This window comes from Oreochromis aureus, linkage group 20, assembly GCF_013358895.1.
Source record: "Oreochromis aureus strain Israel breed Guangdong linkage group 20, ZZ_aureus, whole genome shotgun sequence".
NCBI classification, from domain to species: domain Eukaryota; kingdom Metazoa; phylum Chordata; class Actinopteri; order Cichliformes; family Cichlidae; genus Oreochromis; species Oreochromis aureus.
Genome location: NC_052961.1, coordinates 31,929,578 through 31,949,023, shown reverse-complemented (window position 1 = coordinate 31,949,023; position 19,446 = coordinate 31,929,578). Strand labels below are relative to the sequence as shown.

The window sequence follows — 19,446 nt, the reverse complement described above, 5'->3', positions numbered from 1 at the left end:
AAACGCACTTATTGTTTTAGATTTGTCTTAAATGTCTTCATTTTTCATTTTATGTATTCCCTCTTTGTCTCTTTCCCCACAAACAGCTGTAACCCATAGAAAGTGTTTTCCATACTAATGCCGGTCAGTCATTTTTGGCCTTTATGTCTAGATCTGTCTGAAAAGTGAAAGCCAGAAATTCATATTCACCCACTGAGCAAATGTCCATTGATTAGAGGTTTAATGTACTAGTGGTCTAGCTGGTAACCAAATAAATCAAATCAGCTTAACTTTGGATCAGAAGTACACCCAGTAGTACACAGAAGTACACATCTGAAGAACACCCAGCTGTTTAAAAAGTGTAAACAAACTAAAGTATATTTTGCTTAGATTCATACAACATTTGGTTGTGAAATTGATGTGACCTAAATGTCCACTTCAGGTGTACAGATTGATATTCCTGGAGAGCGATTTAAAAAAAATAATTTATTAAAAAAACACTTAATATATATATGTGTAACAAAAAATCATTTATACCATCTATATGCCAGGTGAGGTCATGTCATGCTGGTGTGCCAGAGTGGTGAAGTGGTAAGCAATGCTTTAATATAGTTGTAACATAGTAACATCTTGCTGCCATTTTGCCTTTATTTGATAGTTAGAGTCAGTAGAGGTGAGACAGAGAACAGGGGAATTACCTGCAGCAAAGGTCCTGAAAGGTAACTTGGCAGGTGAGAGCATTCACAGCCATGCAGTGTTCCCTCTCAACAGCTCAGACCTCCTTAATTTGCTTTTTCTTTTAAACCACTCCTCCCCTTTTTTACATGCTGTATTTCACATCACAGTTGATACTGTTTAATTACAACAGCATCAAATTAAGTTTGACATTTCCTCACACCCTCTCTGGCCAGAAGGTGATCAGCTTCCTGTTATAATTCGTCCTCTTGTCAAAAACCCTCTACTCAGCCAGGAATAGTGTAGGCAGGAATGTGTGCTCCTGCCTGGGTCATGCGTCTAAATTTAGCCCAGGGATTTGTGGCTTGTCCGGTTGGTGTGGGTTACAGCAGGCCCTAAATGGTCAGGTCTGGACCTGGTCTGCAAGTGGATCCTGTTGTTTTACAAGCCTGCTTTTAGGAGCATTAATGTTCAGTGGAAAACTATTCTTAAGCACCCTGCCACTGCTTTGAAACTTTAATTATATATTATTATATATTATAAATTATCAGGGTGAATGCATATTCATCCATATCCTTCTGTGTCACCACAGAGGGATGGATGTGAGGCTGGAACCAGAGCACACAATAAGCAATAACCAACTTCTTATGTAACTCTAATGGAGAAACCACAAAGTATCAGTTTAGCAGCCAAAACATAAAAGTAAAAAGTGAAACTGCTGACTGCAAAAACATGTAGCACACTGTCAATTTAGCTTTTTCTGAGCAAGAAGACAGTGTGACAAAGTAAAGTTAAACCATCGGGGCAGTAGTGGTGCCCCACGGCTTGTTTTATTGGACTACAGAGCTGGGCACAGTAGTGTGTATGGTAGTAGTGTTTTGCATGGGTACTCTGCTCGTCTGTATCAGTCAACCTGCCCTCTGTCTGTCCTTGTCTGTTTCTAGCCAGAACACTGGGCACTGAGCCATGACCTGAACGGCTGCAGAGACTGCGAGTGTGACATTGGAGGAGCACTGGACAACCAGTGAGTGCTGCTCTGAGTCGAGTCGACAGAGTCTGTTACAGCTTAGAGGACCTTTTAAAACCATTCTTAGATGGATGTTTGCTCAAAATACTAGCTGCTGTACTCAGCAGGATAAAAGCAGAAGGAAAAAAGTAATCTTTTTATCCAAGCTGATCCATGTTGATCCAGTTTAGAAGTTCTGTGAGTCAACTTTAACTACAGGAAAAATCAATAGTGCTTTATTTTCTGAACTAGGGCCACTGAATACTTATTTTGCAGCTCTGTTAGATATGTTTGGTGCACACATTCTTCTTAGCCAAAGGGTAACCACATCTGCAGTTTCAGCATAATGACTTGTAATAAATCTTGTCATCTCTTAATTTTTCATCCAACTCATCAGGACAAAATTAATGAATAGCATCATAAATAGTAATTAAACCTTCCCATCACCCTCAGCTGTCATTTGTGTTTAGTATATTAATCAATTGTTAGCGTGCTAAACTCAAATGAATAATATAGTAAACATCAAACCTACTAAACAATAGCAAAGTACTATTATGCATCACAGATCTTCTAGTATGGGTGCAGTTATGTTATCATTATATGTGACATATGAACGGTGGCATTGATTTGACAAGATGTATGTATTCAAAGCTGCTCCATGGAGAGCGGTCAGTGCCGCTGCCGCAGTCACATAACAGGGCGCCAGTGTACACAGGTGGAGTCTGGATATTTCTTTATGGCTCTGGATCACCTTCTTTATGAGGCTGAGAGCGCCACAATGGGACGGGTGAGTGAGGCCGTCACACATTGGTAGTCAGGCTCTTTAGTAAGAAGAAATCTCTACAAGCATGTCTTCCGTGTTTATGTTCTCAGGGCTGTGTGGTGGAGATCAGGGAGCATCAGCCTGGCCGACCCGCCATGTGGACAGGTCTTGGGTTTTCCCGGGTACCTGAAGGTGGAACACTGGAGTTCCGTATTGGTGACATTCCCTACTCCATGGAATATGATTTGCTCATCCGCTATGAGGCGCAGGTATATGCGACTGTTCATGTACCGTGTCATGTATCATCATAAAATGAAAGGAGTCCGCAAATACATGCTTACCATGCACAATGTTTCTATGCAGATGCCCAGGGACTGGGAGGAGGTGCAGGTAACGGTGATCCGTCCAGGGCCAATTCCTACCAGCAGCCCTTGTGGAAACACCATCCCCGACGATGACAGGCTCATTGTCTCTCTGCCTGCTGCAGCAAGGTCTGTGACTCACACATTCGCACACAGATGCGTGTCAGTACTGGTGCACGGTAACTGTGCACTGCCTGCGTTCTCCTCAGGTTCGTGGTGCCTCCTCAGCCTGTGTGTCTGGAGAGAGACGTGACTTACACCCTCCACTTCGACTTCAGACGCTATCAGGATGCCAACAGTATCCTCAATGGAGCGGCCAACGCCGTCCTCCTCGTGGACTCTGTGAGACGCATTTCAGTTGTCTAAAATAAGAGGCGTTTTCTTGCCTTTTTAACAAATCCTTCTTCTCCAGATTGTGTTGATGCCACGCCATTCCACCATGGAGATGTTCAATGCAGGAGATCCAGCCTCCAACACCAGGAGGCAGACCTATGAGCGGTATCGCTGTCACGACGGGGCAAAGAGTGTGACGCGCCCACTGATGAGTGACACCTGTGCCAAGCTGATAAGCAGCATGTCCGCTATCATAAATGACGGAGCTCTGCGTGAGTTACAAATAGAGCTTATCTGTTTGTATGATGTTATGATGATATGTTTATATTCCTGGAGCCTGCATGATCTCAGACAACATCAGTGAAATTAACACTGTTTATGACACCATTATTGTCCTTCCTAAAGTTAAATGCAACTCTAAGAGACGCCTTAAATCACTCATTATTTATCTTACAATTTTCAAGATGTGCTCCAGACAGGTGACTTTAGCCTCACTTCTTTCCTCTTTTTCTCTCATTGTGATCGTTGTTTATAATACATGTTTGGATCCGGTGGTTTGATGCTGGTGCTTCTCTGTCCTCCAGCTTGTAATTGTGACCCTCAGGGGTCCATCAGCTCTCTGTGTGATGTCCGGGGAGGCCAGTGTCGCTGCAGACCCAATGTGATGGGTCGACGTTGTCACCAGTGTGCTCCAGGAATGTATGGCTTTGGGCCCTCAGGCTGCACAGGTGAGAAGTGCAGATTCAGCTCAGGCCTTTCTCATTTTTCCTGCAGGTCCATTCCATATTTTTTCCCAGCTGCTAATGTTTAAACATTTCCTCAGTAAGTTTAAACATTAGTGGCGATGAGAAGTTAAACATTAGTAGGGATGGAAAAGCAAAGTATTATGAGATATCCTGTCTCTTTACAAACTAAAGTGCCATACAGATGAAGAACCACTGAAGCACTCTTTAGTGGAACCTGTTGTCAACTCACACCGGCAACATTACAGGTGTTGAGTAGTGAGCTTGAATTGTGTACTTGTACATTTACAGTTCTTTTGAGTTGTGTACAATGCATCTGGCGCCCTCTACTGCCTGTCAGTGCAACTTTGCTATTCCCAAAGCCTCTTTTTTTATTTCTACCTTCAACTTTCTCCCACCTCCTCTTCTTTTCCCATCACGTCCTTCTAAAACCCTCTCAACCTTTTTAATTTCCTCTTGTAATCTCTGTCTGTTCTCTATCAAGCCTGCGGTTGCAGTTTGGAAGGCTCCGTGACGCGACTTTGTGACAAGTTTACCGGTCAGTGTCAGTGCCGTCCAGGAGCATTCGGTCAGCGCTGTGACAGATGCCAGTCGGGTTACTGGGGCTTCCCGAGCTGCCGACCCTGCCAGTGTAACGGGCATGCAGACCAGTGTGACCAGAGGACCGGCGCCTGCATCAGCTGCAGAGATAATACTGGAGGGGACAAGTGTGAGAGGTGATGCTCCAGCACTAGTTTGCTTGGAATCTTGTGGACGAGATCATCAACAATGATTTTATTCCAAAGTTTAGACAAAAAAAGAAAAAGAAAATTAATAATTCTAACTGACGTGCTCTAAAAAGTCATTTTGCAAAATATAGGGTTAGAGTTACGACTCGGAGCTAGCGCTGGAGTTGTCACCAATGATGCCTTAAACATTTAGGGTTAGGTTTAAATACAAAGATATACAGATTAAATTTAAATCAGAATCTGAATCAGAATACTTATCTATACTTAATATTGATCCCTAGGGGAAATTATGTAAAGTGGCATCTGGCCACGCAAGAAGCTAGAGAATATGAAAGGAAACACTGCAAACAGCTTCAGACACAAAAGAAAGAAACGGTTCACACATCAGAGCAAAAAAGCACTTTGATGACGTACTTTGTAAGGCACTGCTGCAAACAGTGGCTTTGAGTAAAACTGTGTTGTTTCACAGTGGTTAGCACTGGTGCCTCACTACAATCGCTGGCAAGGCTGGCAGCCTTAACCCAATTTCCCTCGGGATGAATAAATTATTATCAGTCAATCAATCAATCAATAATCCTGGGTTCAAGCCACCTTTCTTGTGGACTTGTGTGTTCTCCCTGTGTCCGTGTGGGTACTCCAGTCTCCTCACACATGTTAAGGAAACACACTAGATTAACTGGTGATTTTACCTTGGCTGTAGTTGTAAATGCGAGGGTGGATGTCTGTATCTCTGCATTCGCCATGTGACAGATTGACAGCCTGTCCAGGATGTATCCTGCTTCTCTTTCAGCAACATTTGGGATATTCTCCAGGCCAATCGTGACCCTGAGTTGGATAAGTGGAAGAAAATGGATGGTCTAATGGATAGTATTATCTAGAACGTAACATTTATATATTTTGTTAACACTGGTTAACTAATGAATTTCCTCTCTTTTCATAAAAGATGGGCTAATGTATCCTCTGCTGAAGGACGTAATAAAGGAGGCACTGACGTGACTTTGAACACTCCTTATTGTAGCTGGCATTCAAATACTCACCGGACATCTCAGTCAGTTCGAAACTGACTGTTTACATTTGCAGTGCGTTTTAGCAACACCTCCTCATCAACACAGCCAGTGATGACTGTACCAGGAAGTACGTGCTAAGTTAACAATATCAGCATTGCACAAAAAGAAACCCCTGAAGAAAGTGAACATTTGGAGCTTGTAGCTCGCAGAGGTTATTGTACATGTGCTACATATTCATTATTTGAAACTTTGGCTGTAACAGAAGCACACCTGTTCACCTGAGTCACCCAGCTTATCATTTCTTTAGGTGTGCCAATGGTTACTATGGCAATCCAATTTTGGGCACAGCATCCGGCGGTCAGTGTCGTCCATGCCCCTGCCCAGATGGTCCCAACAGCGGACGCCACTTTGCTGTGTCTTGTTATCAGGACAGTCGTAACAGACAAATCATCTGCAACTGCAACCAAGGATACACAGGTAAACCTGACTCAGTGTACTCTTAACTTCTGTTTGCATCACGTAAAGATGACCACGGAATATTATGGTAATATTATTTTATGTCACTTACTTTTGCTTCATCAGCATTGTTTTTGTAGCTGATTTTGGATTTTGTAGCATATCTTACATTATGAATGACCTCAATGATTAATATTAATCTGAAACAGTGCTTAAAGTCTACAAGCTACAGTGATAACACAAGTTAAGACAGGGCAGAAGCTGTAACTGAAACGAGGTAAGGATGATTCTTTGTCAGCGGCTTCTGGTGAATGGTAACCTTTATCGTTTCCTCCCTCCCCTGTATTACTGGCACAGGGATTGTTAAACGCTCCGGGGCGAACATTTTTAATCGTGAGTAATGATGGTTGACCCCGCTCCCTTCCCGTCCTCCTCCCTGTCCACCAACCCTCACTTTCCGCTCCACCATTCTTACCCATGCATGGCTTCAGCACCCCTCCCATCAGTGGTGCTGTGCCACAGTGCACTCCTGAGTGAGACCTGGCTCAAAGAATGCCAAATCCTTTCCTGTGACTGTCTGTGATTTTTGTGAGCCTGAAATTAGAAGTTTAAACAGCATTAGAAGTGTAGAAATAGCATTTGAACCACATCTGTAAAAATGCTCCTAATACAAGGGCCTGACCCAGATTCAGTGTTTTTTGAGCAGTTCTCACAAAAATATACCTTTTAAAGTGCAAAGGAAGCGTAATGTGGGCATGAGTCTGGGTCAGTTTTGTGTTTTGAGCAGGTTTCATCTGTTTCTGTGAATTAATGATGTTGAGAAGTGTTAGCAATTGTGGCAATATGGCCATACAATCAAGATAAACACATTTATTTGTATATTATTTACTCCATAGATAAAGCATAATGGAGCACTGCAGGCCCTAAAAATGCAGATTATTTCTTTATATCCACAGCTCCCACTTTCTGCTCCACACTGTTTTTTCTTCCCTTTGACCCCCTCTCTCCTTCATTCTTGTCTTCCATCCAACTTTGCTGTCGTCTAATCCTCTCTGTACTCGAGTGTCTGTGCTGCCAGCGCAGCCTGACTTTACCTCTCCCCACATTCTCATTCTTTCTTTCTCTAAGTTTCTTCTGTGCTCCAGTTCCCACTTGGCTCAGGTATGCCGAGTATTTCGGCTTTGATTTCTAACTTTAAGGGACAGCTAATGATCTTTGAAAACACTGAGGAATTTAATTTTTACAGTGTTCTGTTAAAACAGAGAAAGGAATTTCCAAACATCCTAGTTTTATTTTAGATGCTTAGTTTGCACAGAGACAAAACAATAAAAAAAAAAACTACCAGGGTCAAGGTTATCAGCGCCCCGTGATGTTAATAGTTGATTTTGTTTCCTTTCTTGCTGAACAGCCTGGAGTTTGTTGTAGTTTTCAGCAAGTTTAACAAACGTCACCAGCCCCATTCCTCTTTGGCGAATCTCTGAAGCTTCTGCATACAGTGGTCCTCTGGCACGGACCTTGGTCTTCAGTCTCGATGGTCTTCACCTCACAGATTTTCAATGGGATTTACAGTCAGAGCTTTGTGCAGGCCCGTCGTTAATGTTCACCTTGGATGTCTGGAGGCAGTTCTACACCAGGAGTGATGTATGTTTTGGGTCTTTGTGGTGTTGGAAGACAAAGCAACGACCAAGACCCGGTTTACCTGCAGACTGCTTGAGGTTCTTCATGTATTCTTCTTTCTTTATGATTTTTTCCACCTTGACAAGATTCCCTGTCATGGCTACGGCTGTGGCAGGCAGGATGAGGACCCAAACACAGGACTCAAATATGGGAATTTAACTGAAAATGGCAGCTTTATTGCTGAAAATAATTCTTCACAAATATAGAAAACAAAACTGAAAGCAAGGAACTATAAATATGAACTCAAACCAAAACACTAAGAAACTGGGAAACTAACCTACAGAGACAAACACAGGGCTTAAATAAACTAGCAGGACAACGAGAGGATGGAGGAACCAGTGGGAACACAGCTGGGACAAATGAGACCTAACGAGACAAGGGGAAGCAAAACTAGATACACAGCACACAGAAAATCAGATCGCAGGTGTAGTATGATGCCACAAAATGTCCTGGAGAAGAATATGGGGACAAAGATGCTTCACTAATCAAACTGGTTAACAAAACCCTTTTGAGTGATGGCACGTAACAGAGCTGATACATAACAGACTGCATAAGTAAAATATTGGATTTATGTAATCATTTCCTTGCTTTAAAAATGGGTTGAGCCAAGTGTTAGACTAACAGGTTTCGTTTAGTAGAAAGGACTTGAGAATCTGTTTATGATAAGTGGCCGTATAACTTTTTAAACCAAGATTATCTACTGATTCTAACACTGGAACTTCATACTTTCCTGCTTCTTCTTAGATCATTTATCCTAAAATCATGGCACAAAATAGAAAATTTCAGACTATTTTTGCCATCATATCTTCTTCTTCCTCTCTACTCTGGCCATAAATAATGGCAATTTCTTCTTCTTTATCCCAACCTAGGTGCCCGATGTGAGGAATGTGCCCCGGGTTATTACGGTAACCCCTCCCAGGCAGGAGGGCGCTGCCAGCCGTGCCAGTGTAACAACAACATAGACATGTCAGACGTGAATGCCTGTGACAGTCAGACCGGAGAGTGTAACAAGTGCCTTTACAACACTGAAGGGCCCAACTGTGGCATCTGCAAGAGCGGCTTTTTCGGGGATGCTTCCCGACGAAACTGCAGGAGTGAGAATCACTTTCACTGTGAAAAGAAAAAGCTCTGTGTTGCACATTAGCGATGCTTCAGAAAAAAAAGAAGGTCTGTCTGTGAGCTTATTTAGCCTTTCTTCCCCTTCAGAGTGCACATGTAACTTCCTGGGTACTGAACGCAGCCAGTGTATTGAGCGCGAGGACTGCGTGTGCCAGCGGGCCACAGGCCAGTGCCAGTGTCTGCAAAATGTCGTAGGTCTGGCGTGCGACCACTGTGCCCCCAACCACTGGAACCTGGCCAGTGGGAGGGGCTGTGAACCATGCAGCTGTGATCCTAACAACTCTGTTACCTCTGGGTGTAATGAGGTAGGGAACACTTTGTGTTTAAAGTGGGAATGCATTCACTATACAGAGCTAGTGTGACATATTTCTTTTTGTTGTGCAGTTCTCTGGTCAGTGTCAGTGCCGTGATGGCTTTGGAGGGAAGACGTGCACAGACTGTCAGGAGAACTTCTGGGGAAACCCCAGGACACAGTGCAGAGGTGTGAGACACAAGAACAAAACGGTGTTAAAGAGACCAAATGATTTAAAGAGATGAACTCTCGCTGCTCATGCTTTATGCTTACAGAATGATAAACACATACACACACCAGTGCTGTTGGTTACAATGAGTTTTAAAATGAATGTAGTCCATAACAGGACAACAGTCAGTCAGGTTAGTCAGTCATCAGTATCAGCAGAAGAGGACTGCTTTATCCACCTGTACTATTTTCATTTGGCACACTAGCTTTGTTTTGGGACCTCTACGCTCTTCCAAATGCACACTTGGAAAACAGCAGCAAGAACTTAACACAGAACACTGTCTGAGAATGTAAACGTTATGATTTAGAGACCCTCTTAAGTATTGTTGTATCCTCTAGGCACTGCTGTACACTTGACAGGGGTTACTCAGTTGCATCATTGTGATTTGTAGCCTACAGAGATCAATCTTGAACTTTTTATAACAATTTTGTACCATAAAGCAATATTACAAACACTGACATTATAATGAAAATGTGATAGTAGAGATTTGTGACTAAGCTTGGCTTTGGTGTGTGGCTGGATTTTGGCAGTAAGAGTTGTGTTATTGTGGAAATTTTGAGGGGCTATATGCAATATTGTACATGAGTACATTTGCGTTGTTTTAAGCTAATATGCAGTTATGTATAAAATAAAGTGCACCTTCTCCAAATTCAAATTCAGCTGAAAGATTTTTATGTATCGGTTATGTATGTTTTGGAAGTTTGTTGGTCTGGAGCATCCAGCTGTGTGCTACCACAAGGAGGAATGACATCATCACTAATCTGTGAGAAGTAATTTTTCATGCCCATCAACCAGGGAAGGGTTATAACACCATTTTAAAAAAATTTGAAGTTCATCATCCTACAGAGAGAAATTTGTTCACAAGTAGAAAACAGTCAAGAAAGCTATCATTCTTCTCAGAAGTGGGCATCCCAACAAATGCAGCCCAAGGTCAAACTGTACAATTCTCAGACAGATTACAAAAAAACCAAGAGCTTTGTCTTAGACTCTACAAGTCTGACTTAGTGTTTTAAACGTTAAGGTTCATGACAATAGAACTGGAAAAAGACTGATTAAGTATGGCTTGTTTGGAAGGGCTGCCAAGAGAAAGCTTCTTCTGTCTTTAAGAAAGTAGAGAAAGAAAATAAGAGCGGTGTTCAGCCAGCATCAGGTGAAGACTGACAGAAGCTAATATGGTGCTGCTAGACTAGCTCCAGTTGTTCTCTACTAACTATCCTCTCATTTTCTCCCCTATAGCATGTGACTGTGACTGGCGTGGGATTGAGACCTCTCAGTGCAACCGAGTGACAGGCCACTGTGTTTGTCAGCAGGGAGTGTCGGGTGTCCGCTGTGACCAGTGTGCCAGAGGCTTTTCTGGCCAGTTCCCCAACTGCCAGCCCTGTCACCAGTGTTTTGGGGACTGGGATCGCATTGTGCAGGTTCAGCTTTAATGCAGGGGAGGATAGATCTAATCCTTGAATCATTGATTGATTAGATGTCAACCCCAATCTTTGCTTTTCTCTTTGTTGTTATTACCAGGACTTGGCAGCACGCACAAAGGGTCTTGCAGAGCGTGCCCATGGGATTCAGACCACTGGGCTTATTGGACCCTATGAGAAAGCCTTTAAAGACCTGGAGGAGAAACTGGCACAAGCTCAGGACATTGTCACTGCACGCAATGCCACTGCTACAGCTGTCACTACCCTAATGGAGCTTATTGAAGATCTTAGGTAAAGCTGTCAGATTCATCTGCAGTTATTTTATCGCTTAACTTAGCTAATAGTTTCAGCATAAACCCTTATCTTCCTTATCATGCTCAGTTCCAGCTCCATATTTTTATTCTTTGACTCCACTTTCATAGCTTTGCGTGACACACAGTGCAGAGTGCCTTAGTCCACCCTGTGTCTTAGTTAAGTATTTCTGGCTCCTTTCACCTTATTATTATTCTGACTGGTAGCAACCTGTAAACAGAAGGTTTGGCAAGGTGGTGGGCGGAGCCTCTGTTCTCACAAGATAGAGTTGTGTGCCTGAGATGACCATATTAGGAACATCTGCTCTCACATGCAGGACCAGCAGTTGAAAAAAAGCTATTTGATCAAGGAATTTTTATCATATCTTTTACCACATCAAATAGCAATACAACATATGTCCCAAAAGATCTCTGGTGGTCTTTTTTAAATGACTATAACACACAGCCTCTCTCACCCAATAGACAAATGTTGGGGGCAGATAATCCTATTATCTTGGAAGAATGAGGCTTCTGGCTAGCAGAGAAGCGATGGCAATCATGGGACGCCTTGAACAGCGATACACTGTCTATTTTAGAAGAAGTCTAAAAAATTTAGTTCCACAATCTATGTAGCTATGGAGATAACCAAAGCGTGTGCATTAGTGTGGCTGGGACCCCTCTGCAGTCATATTTAGGATCCAGTTCTATATGAATTTTTGATAACTTGTCCTTAGACTCATGAAGATGATGCACGCCTTTAAACTGTACTGCAGAATGTCTAAGGCACACTGTACAGGGTTTAAATTCTCGTTATACTTTTTTTTTCCAATTTGGGTCCGGAGTCAGTTTCCCATTTCAAGATCATCTCTTGTCCTTTTTACAACAGCGTTTTTTGTAAGTTATGGTCTTGGCAGGGATCATTTTCTGTGAAAGAAAAGATATGCTGTAAAACACCCCTTGGTTAGATGCTGGCAACACCAACCGTTTATGGGGAAATCTAGGGTAAATGGGGTTAATTTAGCAAATTAATAACCAGCTTCATCTGACTGTTCATCTGGTCCCCAGTGTTAGAGTAAGTGAATCCAGATAATGATAATATACTCTATTGAACTTGCTCTGGTCTATTGAAGTGTATTGAGAGAAGTATACATCCTACTCATTTGTTTGTCTCATGTGAAGCAGGCGCGTGGTTGGCTGGGAGTGGACCCAGAATGCAGGACTCAGCAGACGATGTTAAACTCAAAAGCACAGTTTTATTGCTGGCAAAATGTGTCGCAGGGACTGGGGATAAACAAACATGGATTTATGACTGACTGGGGAAACGATGAAAACGATGAAACACAGAAGATTATGGGAACAGGAAGGGATAAATACAGGGACAGGACTACAGATGTTCTAGATTGATTAGACAGTGAAACCAGATAGAACACAGAGAAACCAGACAGACACGGGGACATGAGCGGGGAGACAGAAAGGATAACAAAGCATGGAGACTAAACAGACTACAACAGCAGACGCTGATGACAAGAAACAGAGACGAGACTAGGAACAGACTGGACACGAAAGGGAACTAACATAACAAAACAAGAACCTTGAACTAGAGTGTAAACATTGAGTGTAAACATTTCATAAATCCAAAGGAATGAGTAAGAGTCTAGAACAAACTCAAAAACTGAGTTGAAGACCCAGGACTGTGACATTTTTTTGATTTGATTTGAAATCTTTGATTTGATTTTGAAATCTTGTTTTTCTAACTGATGCAGCAAACCAGGAGAGAAAAAAAGAACTTTCAGAAACTGAGATTTGTCTGTAGATAATAGTTACAGATGTTTGTCTTATTCACCAGAGCACAGATTGGTGAGACCACTGATACCTTAAACAGTCTTGAGGGAGAATTAACCATCGTGCAGGACAGCAACTCAGAGGCAAGCAAGGAGCTGAGTGCTTTGGAAAGAGAGGCCAAAGAGCTTAACCTCACTTCAGAGCAGCTACACCACCAGCTGGATATCCTTAAAAACTCCAACTTCTTAGGTGAGAAAACGGTGTTGATTTAAATTTCAGGCTAATAAAATGTAAGAATATTTTTTTTGCATAATTCCCTCATCTACCTCCCATTTTTCACTCCAATCAGAAATAACATCAGCATCCTCTCTAACATGTTTCTTAAAGGGGCGTATGACAGCATCCTTAGCTCCTACAACAGGTCTCGTGATGCAGAGAGGCGGGCTAATGAATCAACCACCACCAAGCCCAGTACAGTTAGCCAGTCTGCAGACACACGCCGCCGCACTGAACGCCTCATTGCTGCAAAGAAAGACGACTTCAACCGTAAAAATGCTGCAAACAAGCGTGCTCTGGGAGAGCTCAACACCAAAACACAGGGCTTAGAAATGAAGAAGCTCAACGAGAAGGTTTGTTTTATTCTTTCTTGTTCTTGTTTAGCTGTCTGCACTCATATAGGTTCATATTTACTCATATTTATTTGAAAATGGGGTTCAATCCACTGTGGGTTAGAGGAGTACCTGAGTCCTGCACATACACTTGTAATATCCATATCAGTGAAATTACATTTGCATTCGTACCAACAGGTCTGTGGCGCCCCAGGTGATGCCCCCTGTGCAGAAAGCCCCTGTGGTGGTGCAGGTTGCCGTGATGATGAGGGGAAGCGTCATTGTGGAGGCCTGAACTGTAATGGTGCTGTGGCAGTAGCTGACAATGCCCTGGAGAGAGCCAGACATGCAGAGAGGGAGCTGAACAAAGCCATGAAGGAAGTGGAGGGACTCTTTACCAAGGTATATGCAGATCTATGGATGAGGTGTGTGTGTGTGTGTGTGTGCGTGTGTGTGTGTGTGTGTGTGTGTGTGTGAAACGAGTTTTCACAGGACTCTGGTTTCCTACAAAAAACGAGTTACTTCTAGCAGTATCTTTAAGTATAGACTTTATTTGTAGTTCAATTGCTTTATCACTGTGACACATTAATGTGGAGGAATTTTGAACCACCCTTCCCTGTAACAATCCTTGCATCCTTATCCCCAAATATCAACATTAAGAGCTTGGGTCAGTTCTGTGTCTGACCAGTTAGCTCAGTAGAGTTGAGAAACAGACAGAAGCATGAGGAGCTTTCAGAAGGTGATATCGATAGTGAGACACCTCACTTGATTTTCAGAGAATTGAGGTTACTCTAGTAACCAAACATTTTGATCGCACTCACAGTAATAAGTGCAGTTGTTGTAAATTTCCCTATCACAGCTTTAAACATTTGTGTCTTTTACCCAGGTGGCAGAGGCTAAAACCCAGGCAGAGGAGGCTAAGGGTAAAGCCAAGGCAGCTCTGGATAAAGCCGCCACTACCAAGAACAAAGTGGAGCGTTCCAACAATGACCTGAGAGACCTCATCAAACAGATCAGGGACTTTCTCACGGGTAAGTCTTTAAAAGATTTATTTATTGTTCATTAAAACCGTGTTGAATATTTATGTTACCTGATAATCTAGCCTCCTAATAATCCTGATATGTCTCATTAATCTCTCTCAGAGGAAGGCGCAGACCCAGACAGTATTGAGGCAGTGGCAAACCGTGTGTTGGAGCTCTCCATTCCTGCTTCACCCATTCAGATCAAGCATCTCGCTGATGAAATCAAGGAGCGGGTCCACAGCCTTTCAAATGTGGATGCCATCTTGCAGCAGACGCAGAATGATGTCCGCAAGGCCGAACAACTGCTGCTGGATGCCAAAAGGGCGAGGTAATTAGATTTAAAACTGTATTATAATGTATCGGTATAGAATTATTTGTGCTACTTGCAGTCATTAATGCTTCATTTTTGTGAAGGCATCATGCTGAGGGGGTGAAGACGACAGCAGAGACAGTAGAACAGGCCTTGGTGGATGCTAAGAATGCCCAGACTTCAGCAGAGAAAGCCATAAGAAAAGCCAAAGCTGACATTGGGGAGACTAAAAAACGGCTGACAGAGGTTAGCAAAAATTCATAACACTTAATGTATATTGTGGGCATTGCCTGTATACAAAAGATGGATGAAGTCGCTGTAACATCACTCATTGGTTTTGGATTCCTAGTTATAAAGTTTCAGTGTTAGTATTTTGACCAACATCATGTTAGTTTTTTAGAGCCCAAAGTTGCCTTATATGGGTGAAAGTGCTAAGTTATCAGCTAATTAGCAAGCTTCTTTAGCTAGCTGCATACATAATCTGTATCGATATAATGCCCACACTGTCTCATTTGCTAAATGTTATTCTTACTGAATTCAACACGATGTTAATTTGATTAATGATGCTCAACATTATTGACAAAAAAGATGATAAAACAGGGTCGCTTTGGGATGAGCCTACTGTGTGATTGACAAGTCACTACTGTATGAGCAGGGCAGTGGCCCTTGGTTTCCCAGTCATTTCTGCTCCTCACTAGTCACGTTTCAAAGCACAAATATGGTGATGATGAAAACTTGAAATGCATTTGTGTACTTACATGTACAGTTATCTTAAAGCACTTTAATTCCAGTGGTCAGTAGAACACAAAAACCTCATGTTTAGAGTCCCCTGCCAAAAAAACAAAAAAGAAAGTTTGAAAATTTTGCTGACTTTGTCCCAAATAAAAGTTTATAAGGTTTTTTTTTCCGTAAAGGTCATATTTCCACTGTTTTGTTTGTTGTTGCAGAATCTCTCTGGTCAGTGGCTGTGAGCCACAGTCGAGCTTAACTGAACAACAGGTCATTTCTTGAACCATTTTACATAAAAAATATAGTTTAGGAAGTTAAGAGTTGTTTCTGTTGGAAAGCTTCCTTTTTCAGCAGGCAAAAACAAGACAAAAAAACAAACTAGATTTTAATGACCCTAATTATAAAAGATAAACATATATATAACAGTGTTTTGTTTATAGCATGTTTCTGCTGCCCCCTAGTGGTTATAAAATATGTAACCATAGATTAAAAGGGTGTTTTTGTTAGGCTTTTTTTTCATTCATGAAATTTCAGGGACCAAAACATATGCAAGCTGATCAACATGCTTGGAGAAATTACATCCTTGCACACAAGGGGAAATGGCAGTTATCCCAGTTAGATAATGTTCATTTCAATTCAGAAAGAACTACTTCTTTTACCCACTCTACGCAGATTGAGTCAGAAACATCTGATGGTGAGATGAACCTTAATGATGCCGTGGCCCGCCTCAACACACTGAGACATGAGATCAATGCCTTGAAGACCAAACGTGCCAGCAACAGCATGGCAGTTGCCCGAGCTGAAGAGACAGCTACCATGGCACGAGACAAGGCAAATGAAGCCAAGCAGGTGTGTGTGTGTTCGTGTGTGTGTGTGTGTGTGCTTCATAACAACCAGACATGGCTGTTATAAAAGAAGATGTCTTCTGTCTTTATGTGCAGATTCTGGATGGTCAGTTGACAGATAAATACAATGAGGTACAGCAGCGGGTTGACACTAAAGCCAAGGCTGTGCAGGATGCCAAGAAAAGGGCAGAGAGACTCAGAGATGAAGCCAAGGAACTTCTGAAAGATGCCCAGAAAAAGCTACAGAGACTTGCAGGTACTTATTAATGTCTGTGTGTGTCTTTTTAAAATGTGTGGTGACTGACAACACTCTAAGAATACAAGTCTTTAAACAACATTAATACAACACAATGATCAGTTTTGAAAATAATAACGTGGACAAAAGGCAAATAAACCTTACCCAACAGGAGACATTAGTACTTGTGTAAATATATACACTATATTTGATATAAACATGACTTTTCAAAGACTAACATACCTGCTCAACATACTCACTTACTTGCTCAACACAAAATAAGATTGGTCTTTTCCTCATTATTTAACAGGAAATGATCAAATCTGCAGTTGCAGTATAGTCAGCTGACCACTTTTGCTCCACAATTATTAACTGAATTTAGAACATTCATTGAGAGCCAAAGGAAAAAAAATCTAAATTGTTATTAATTAAATTAACTATGGTGTGATTAATTTTGATAAGATTAACATTTTAAATGTCACTCTGTTTCTTCCAGGCTAAATTCTGTGTCGATCATAACATTCACGTTATGATTGACACGTTCATTCATAACATTTCTCTTTCTTTCATCTTAAGAATCTATGTAAAATACTTGAGTTGTGGCCTTTTTGGCTGCAAAGCAATAAAATACAAATCTAAAATACATCTAAGAGCATTAGTCGGTTTCGTGGCAACAGAATAGATATTTAGCCTTAGCTTTATTTGGCTATCATTCCTCATCATGTGAATACTAAATGGAGAACATGTATATGACTGAAAACATTTGGGCCCTACAATTGGTCCCTGAGGAACACCAAATGTTAATTCACAGTGTTTTAAAAACAGTCTAAAATTGAGACAGAGAGCATTTTTCCAGATACTCCAGATTAGATATTTTGTGTGTTTAAAAGTCATGACTCGATCAGCTAATGTCTCACTGTGTAACCATTCCTGAAATCTCTGGATTCTGCAGAGTTGGAAAAAAACTATGAGGAAAACCAGAAGAAACTGGAGGGGAAGGCTCGTCAGCTAGACGGTTTGGAGGACAAGATGAAAAGCATCCTCCACGACATCAACAAACAGATCCAGATCTACAACACGTGTCAGTAACTCACCACTCAAAGTCAAAAAGAAAGAAGTCCGCCATCTTCTCCGTCTGCCACTTCCTTCAGATACAGTTACACGTCAAGACAAAAAACAAAACAAAAAGTCACTCCAGAAGTGAATGTGCATTTTTGTTTCCAAATGTTCCTGTTTTGTCAGTGTTTGCAATGGTTGCTATCATATTGACATAAATAAAGGTTTTCTGATGTCATGTTTTATTTCTGATTCAAATTTGAGCACAATATGTTTGCATTTATTACTGCAAATAAGATCACATGTATATGTTAAAATGTGTGATTTCAATTTTAAAAACAATGTAAGTTATATTTTAAATCATTTTAAATTATAATGTTTTATGTTTATTTACCATGTGATGGTGTAGCTGTAGTTAGGTGGTCCAGGATTAACCATTGTCTTCTGTTATTAAATGTAGGTGAAGTTGCAATCAGCGGTCACATTTTTCTCTTAAGTATTTTTTTGTTATTTTGCTTTTTAAATTAGAACTAAATCCTCAGAGGAAGGAGCAAACAGAGCAGTGTAGTTGTGATAAGAACCTTTATTATAAATATATATCTATATAAAATTGTCCAATGAAGCACAGATGAAGTGTGAGTCAGGAATCCAGTTACCATGTTTGTCTTCAAGCAAAATAACAGGGAAACAAGTCATAAACATTTATATGTGGAAAAATAATGAACTGTTTGTCTCTGCTGCCTGGAGTAGGAGGGTGGCTGTATACTGAATGTTAGGAATCGCATCCAAATGCCAAACTGGTGCTGCACAGATTGTGAATGTTTATCACACATACTGTGATGGAGCTTGGAGCATCTGCAGTTATTGTTTATTGAAGTGACATAGTAATAAGCGATGTGTAGTACGCTGTTTAATTGTGCCTTACATTGCCAGTATCATACATTCTTTTACTATTTGCATGCCAATTTGTTTTTTGTTTTTTTTCTAGGTGTAACAGATGATTTTGGTACACCTAGAAGCCTCAGCCAAATGATTGATAACTGATTAACAAAATGAAAATACCAAAAGTAACCTGTGTAAAGTTTTAAAGTGTACAGTTTGGTGAATGAATAACTTTTAAAAAATCTGTGTAGATGTTTGTTTGTTTGTTTGTTTGTTTGTTTTCATTACATTTATCACAAAGCAGAATGATTTGAAGTTTCCATGTTTGATGGCGTCATGTTTTCTAACCTGCTGTCTTGTGGGTCGAATGTGCATGTGTTAACCCCAGGGTTTGCAGTGGTGCAAGATGTCCTATTTCTATTTTTGTGTCTGTGTCCTTGATGTGACCCTTTGACAGAATCTGCTGCACTGCAAGTTTTACAGCTGTCCGTTGGCCAGGTTTGCCACTAAGTGTTGACAGATCTCAAAAGAAAGCAAAAAACTTGAGGTTGATCTGAAATACATACCTTTTGTCATTTGTAGTTGCACTGGATTTGTAGTTTTTGTAAATGAGCCAAAATTGTAATGAGGTTTGGAAGTTACTGGTTTGCTTCACTGAGTGAATGGGTTAAATGCAGAGAGGAATTTTCCCACGAGATCAATAAACGGGATCAATAAAGTATACCAAAAATTCCTTGGTGTGCACTTTAAATGTAGTTGCTGTAAAACCAAAGTTACATACATTTTTCAGGAAAGGACAGACAAACTACTACATACTGTAGTCTAACAAGATAATGGAAACCCATTTGGGACAAGGCTTACTAAATCTAGACCTCTGTGCTTTACCTTCTGTGAAAATAT

General features: G+C 41.2%; 1 protein-coding gene across 2 annotated transcripts in view; it reads left to right on the top strand.

Moving 5' to 3' along the window:
* The window catches only part of lamb2 (laminin, beta 2 (laminin S)), a 46,288-nt gene extending 27,009 nt beyond the window's left edge, over positions 1-19,279 (top strand). Inside the window, exons 13-36 of one of the 2 annotated variants that reach the window (XM_039603982.1) lie at positions 1,599-1,678; positions 2,312-2,447; positions 2,534-2,692; positions 2,787-2,914; positions 2,995-3,127; positions 3,198-3,390; positions 3,703-3,846; positions 4,346-4,577; positions 5,904-6,073; positions 6,410-6,445; positions 8,599-8,823; positions 8,936-9,153; positions 9,233-9,329; positions 10,606-10,787; positions 10,888-11,078; positions 12,924-13,108; positions 13,247-13,488; positions 13,666-13,869; positions 14,354-14,498; positions 14,610-14,817; positions 14,904-15,045; positions 16,201-16,377; positions 16,470-16,629; positions 17,561-19,279. In XM_039603982.1, coding sequence (XP_039459916.1) covers positions 1,599-1,678; positions 2,312-2,447; positions 2,534-2,692; positions 2,787-2,914; positions 2,995-3,127; positions 3,198-3,390; positions 3,703-3,846; positions 4,346-4,577; positions 5,904-6,073; positions 6,410-6,445; positions 8,599-8,823; positions 8,936-9,153; positions 9,233-9,329; positions 10,606-10,787; positions 10,888-11,078; positions 12,924-13,108; positions 13,247-13,488; positions 13,666-13,869; positions 14,354-14,498; positions 14,610-14,817; positions 14,904-15,045; positions 16,201-16,377; positions 16,470-16,629; positions 17,561-17,697 — 3,924 coding nt within the window. In that variant the 3' untranslated portion in view covers positions 17,698-19,279. The remainder of the gene's footprint in view (positions 1-1,598; positions 1,679-2,311; positions 2,448-2,533; positions 2,693-2,786; positions 2,915-2,994; positions 3,128-3,197; positions 3,391-3,702; positions 3,847-4,345; positions 4,578-5,903; positions 6,074-6,409; positions 6,446-8,598; positions 8,824-8,935; positions 9,154-9,232; positions 9,330-10,605; positions 10,788-10,887; positions 11,079-12,923; positions 13,109-13,246; positions 13,489-13,665; positions 13,870-14,353; positions 14,499-14,609; positions 14,818-14,903; positions 15,046-16,200; positions 16,378-16,469; positions 16,630-17,560) is intronic. The other variant, XM_031728792.2, reaches the window with a different exon arrangement.
* Positions 19,280-19,446: the final 167 nt, after the last annotated feature.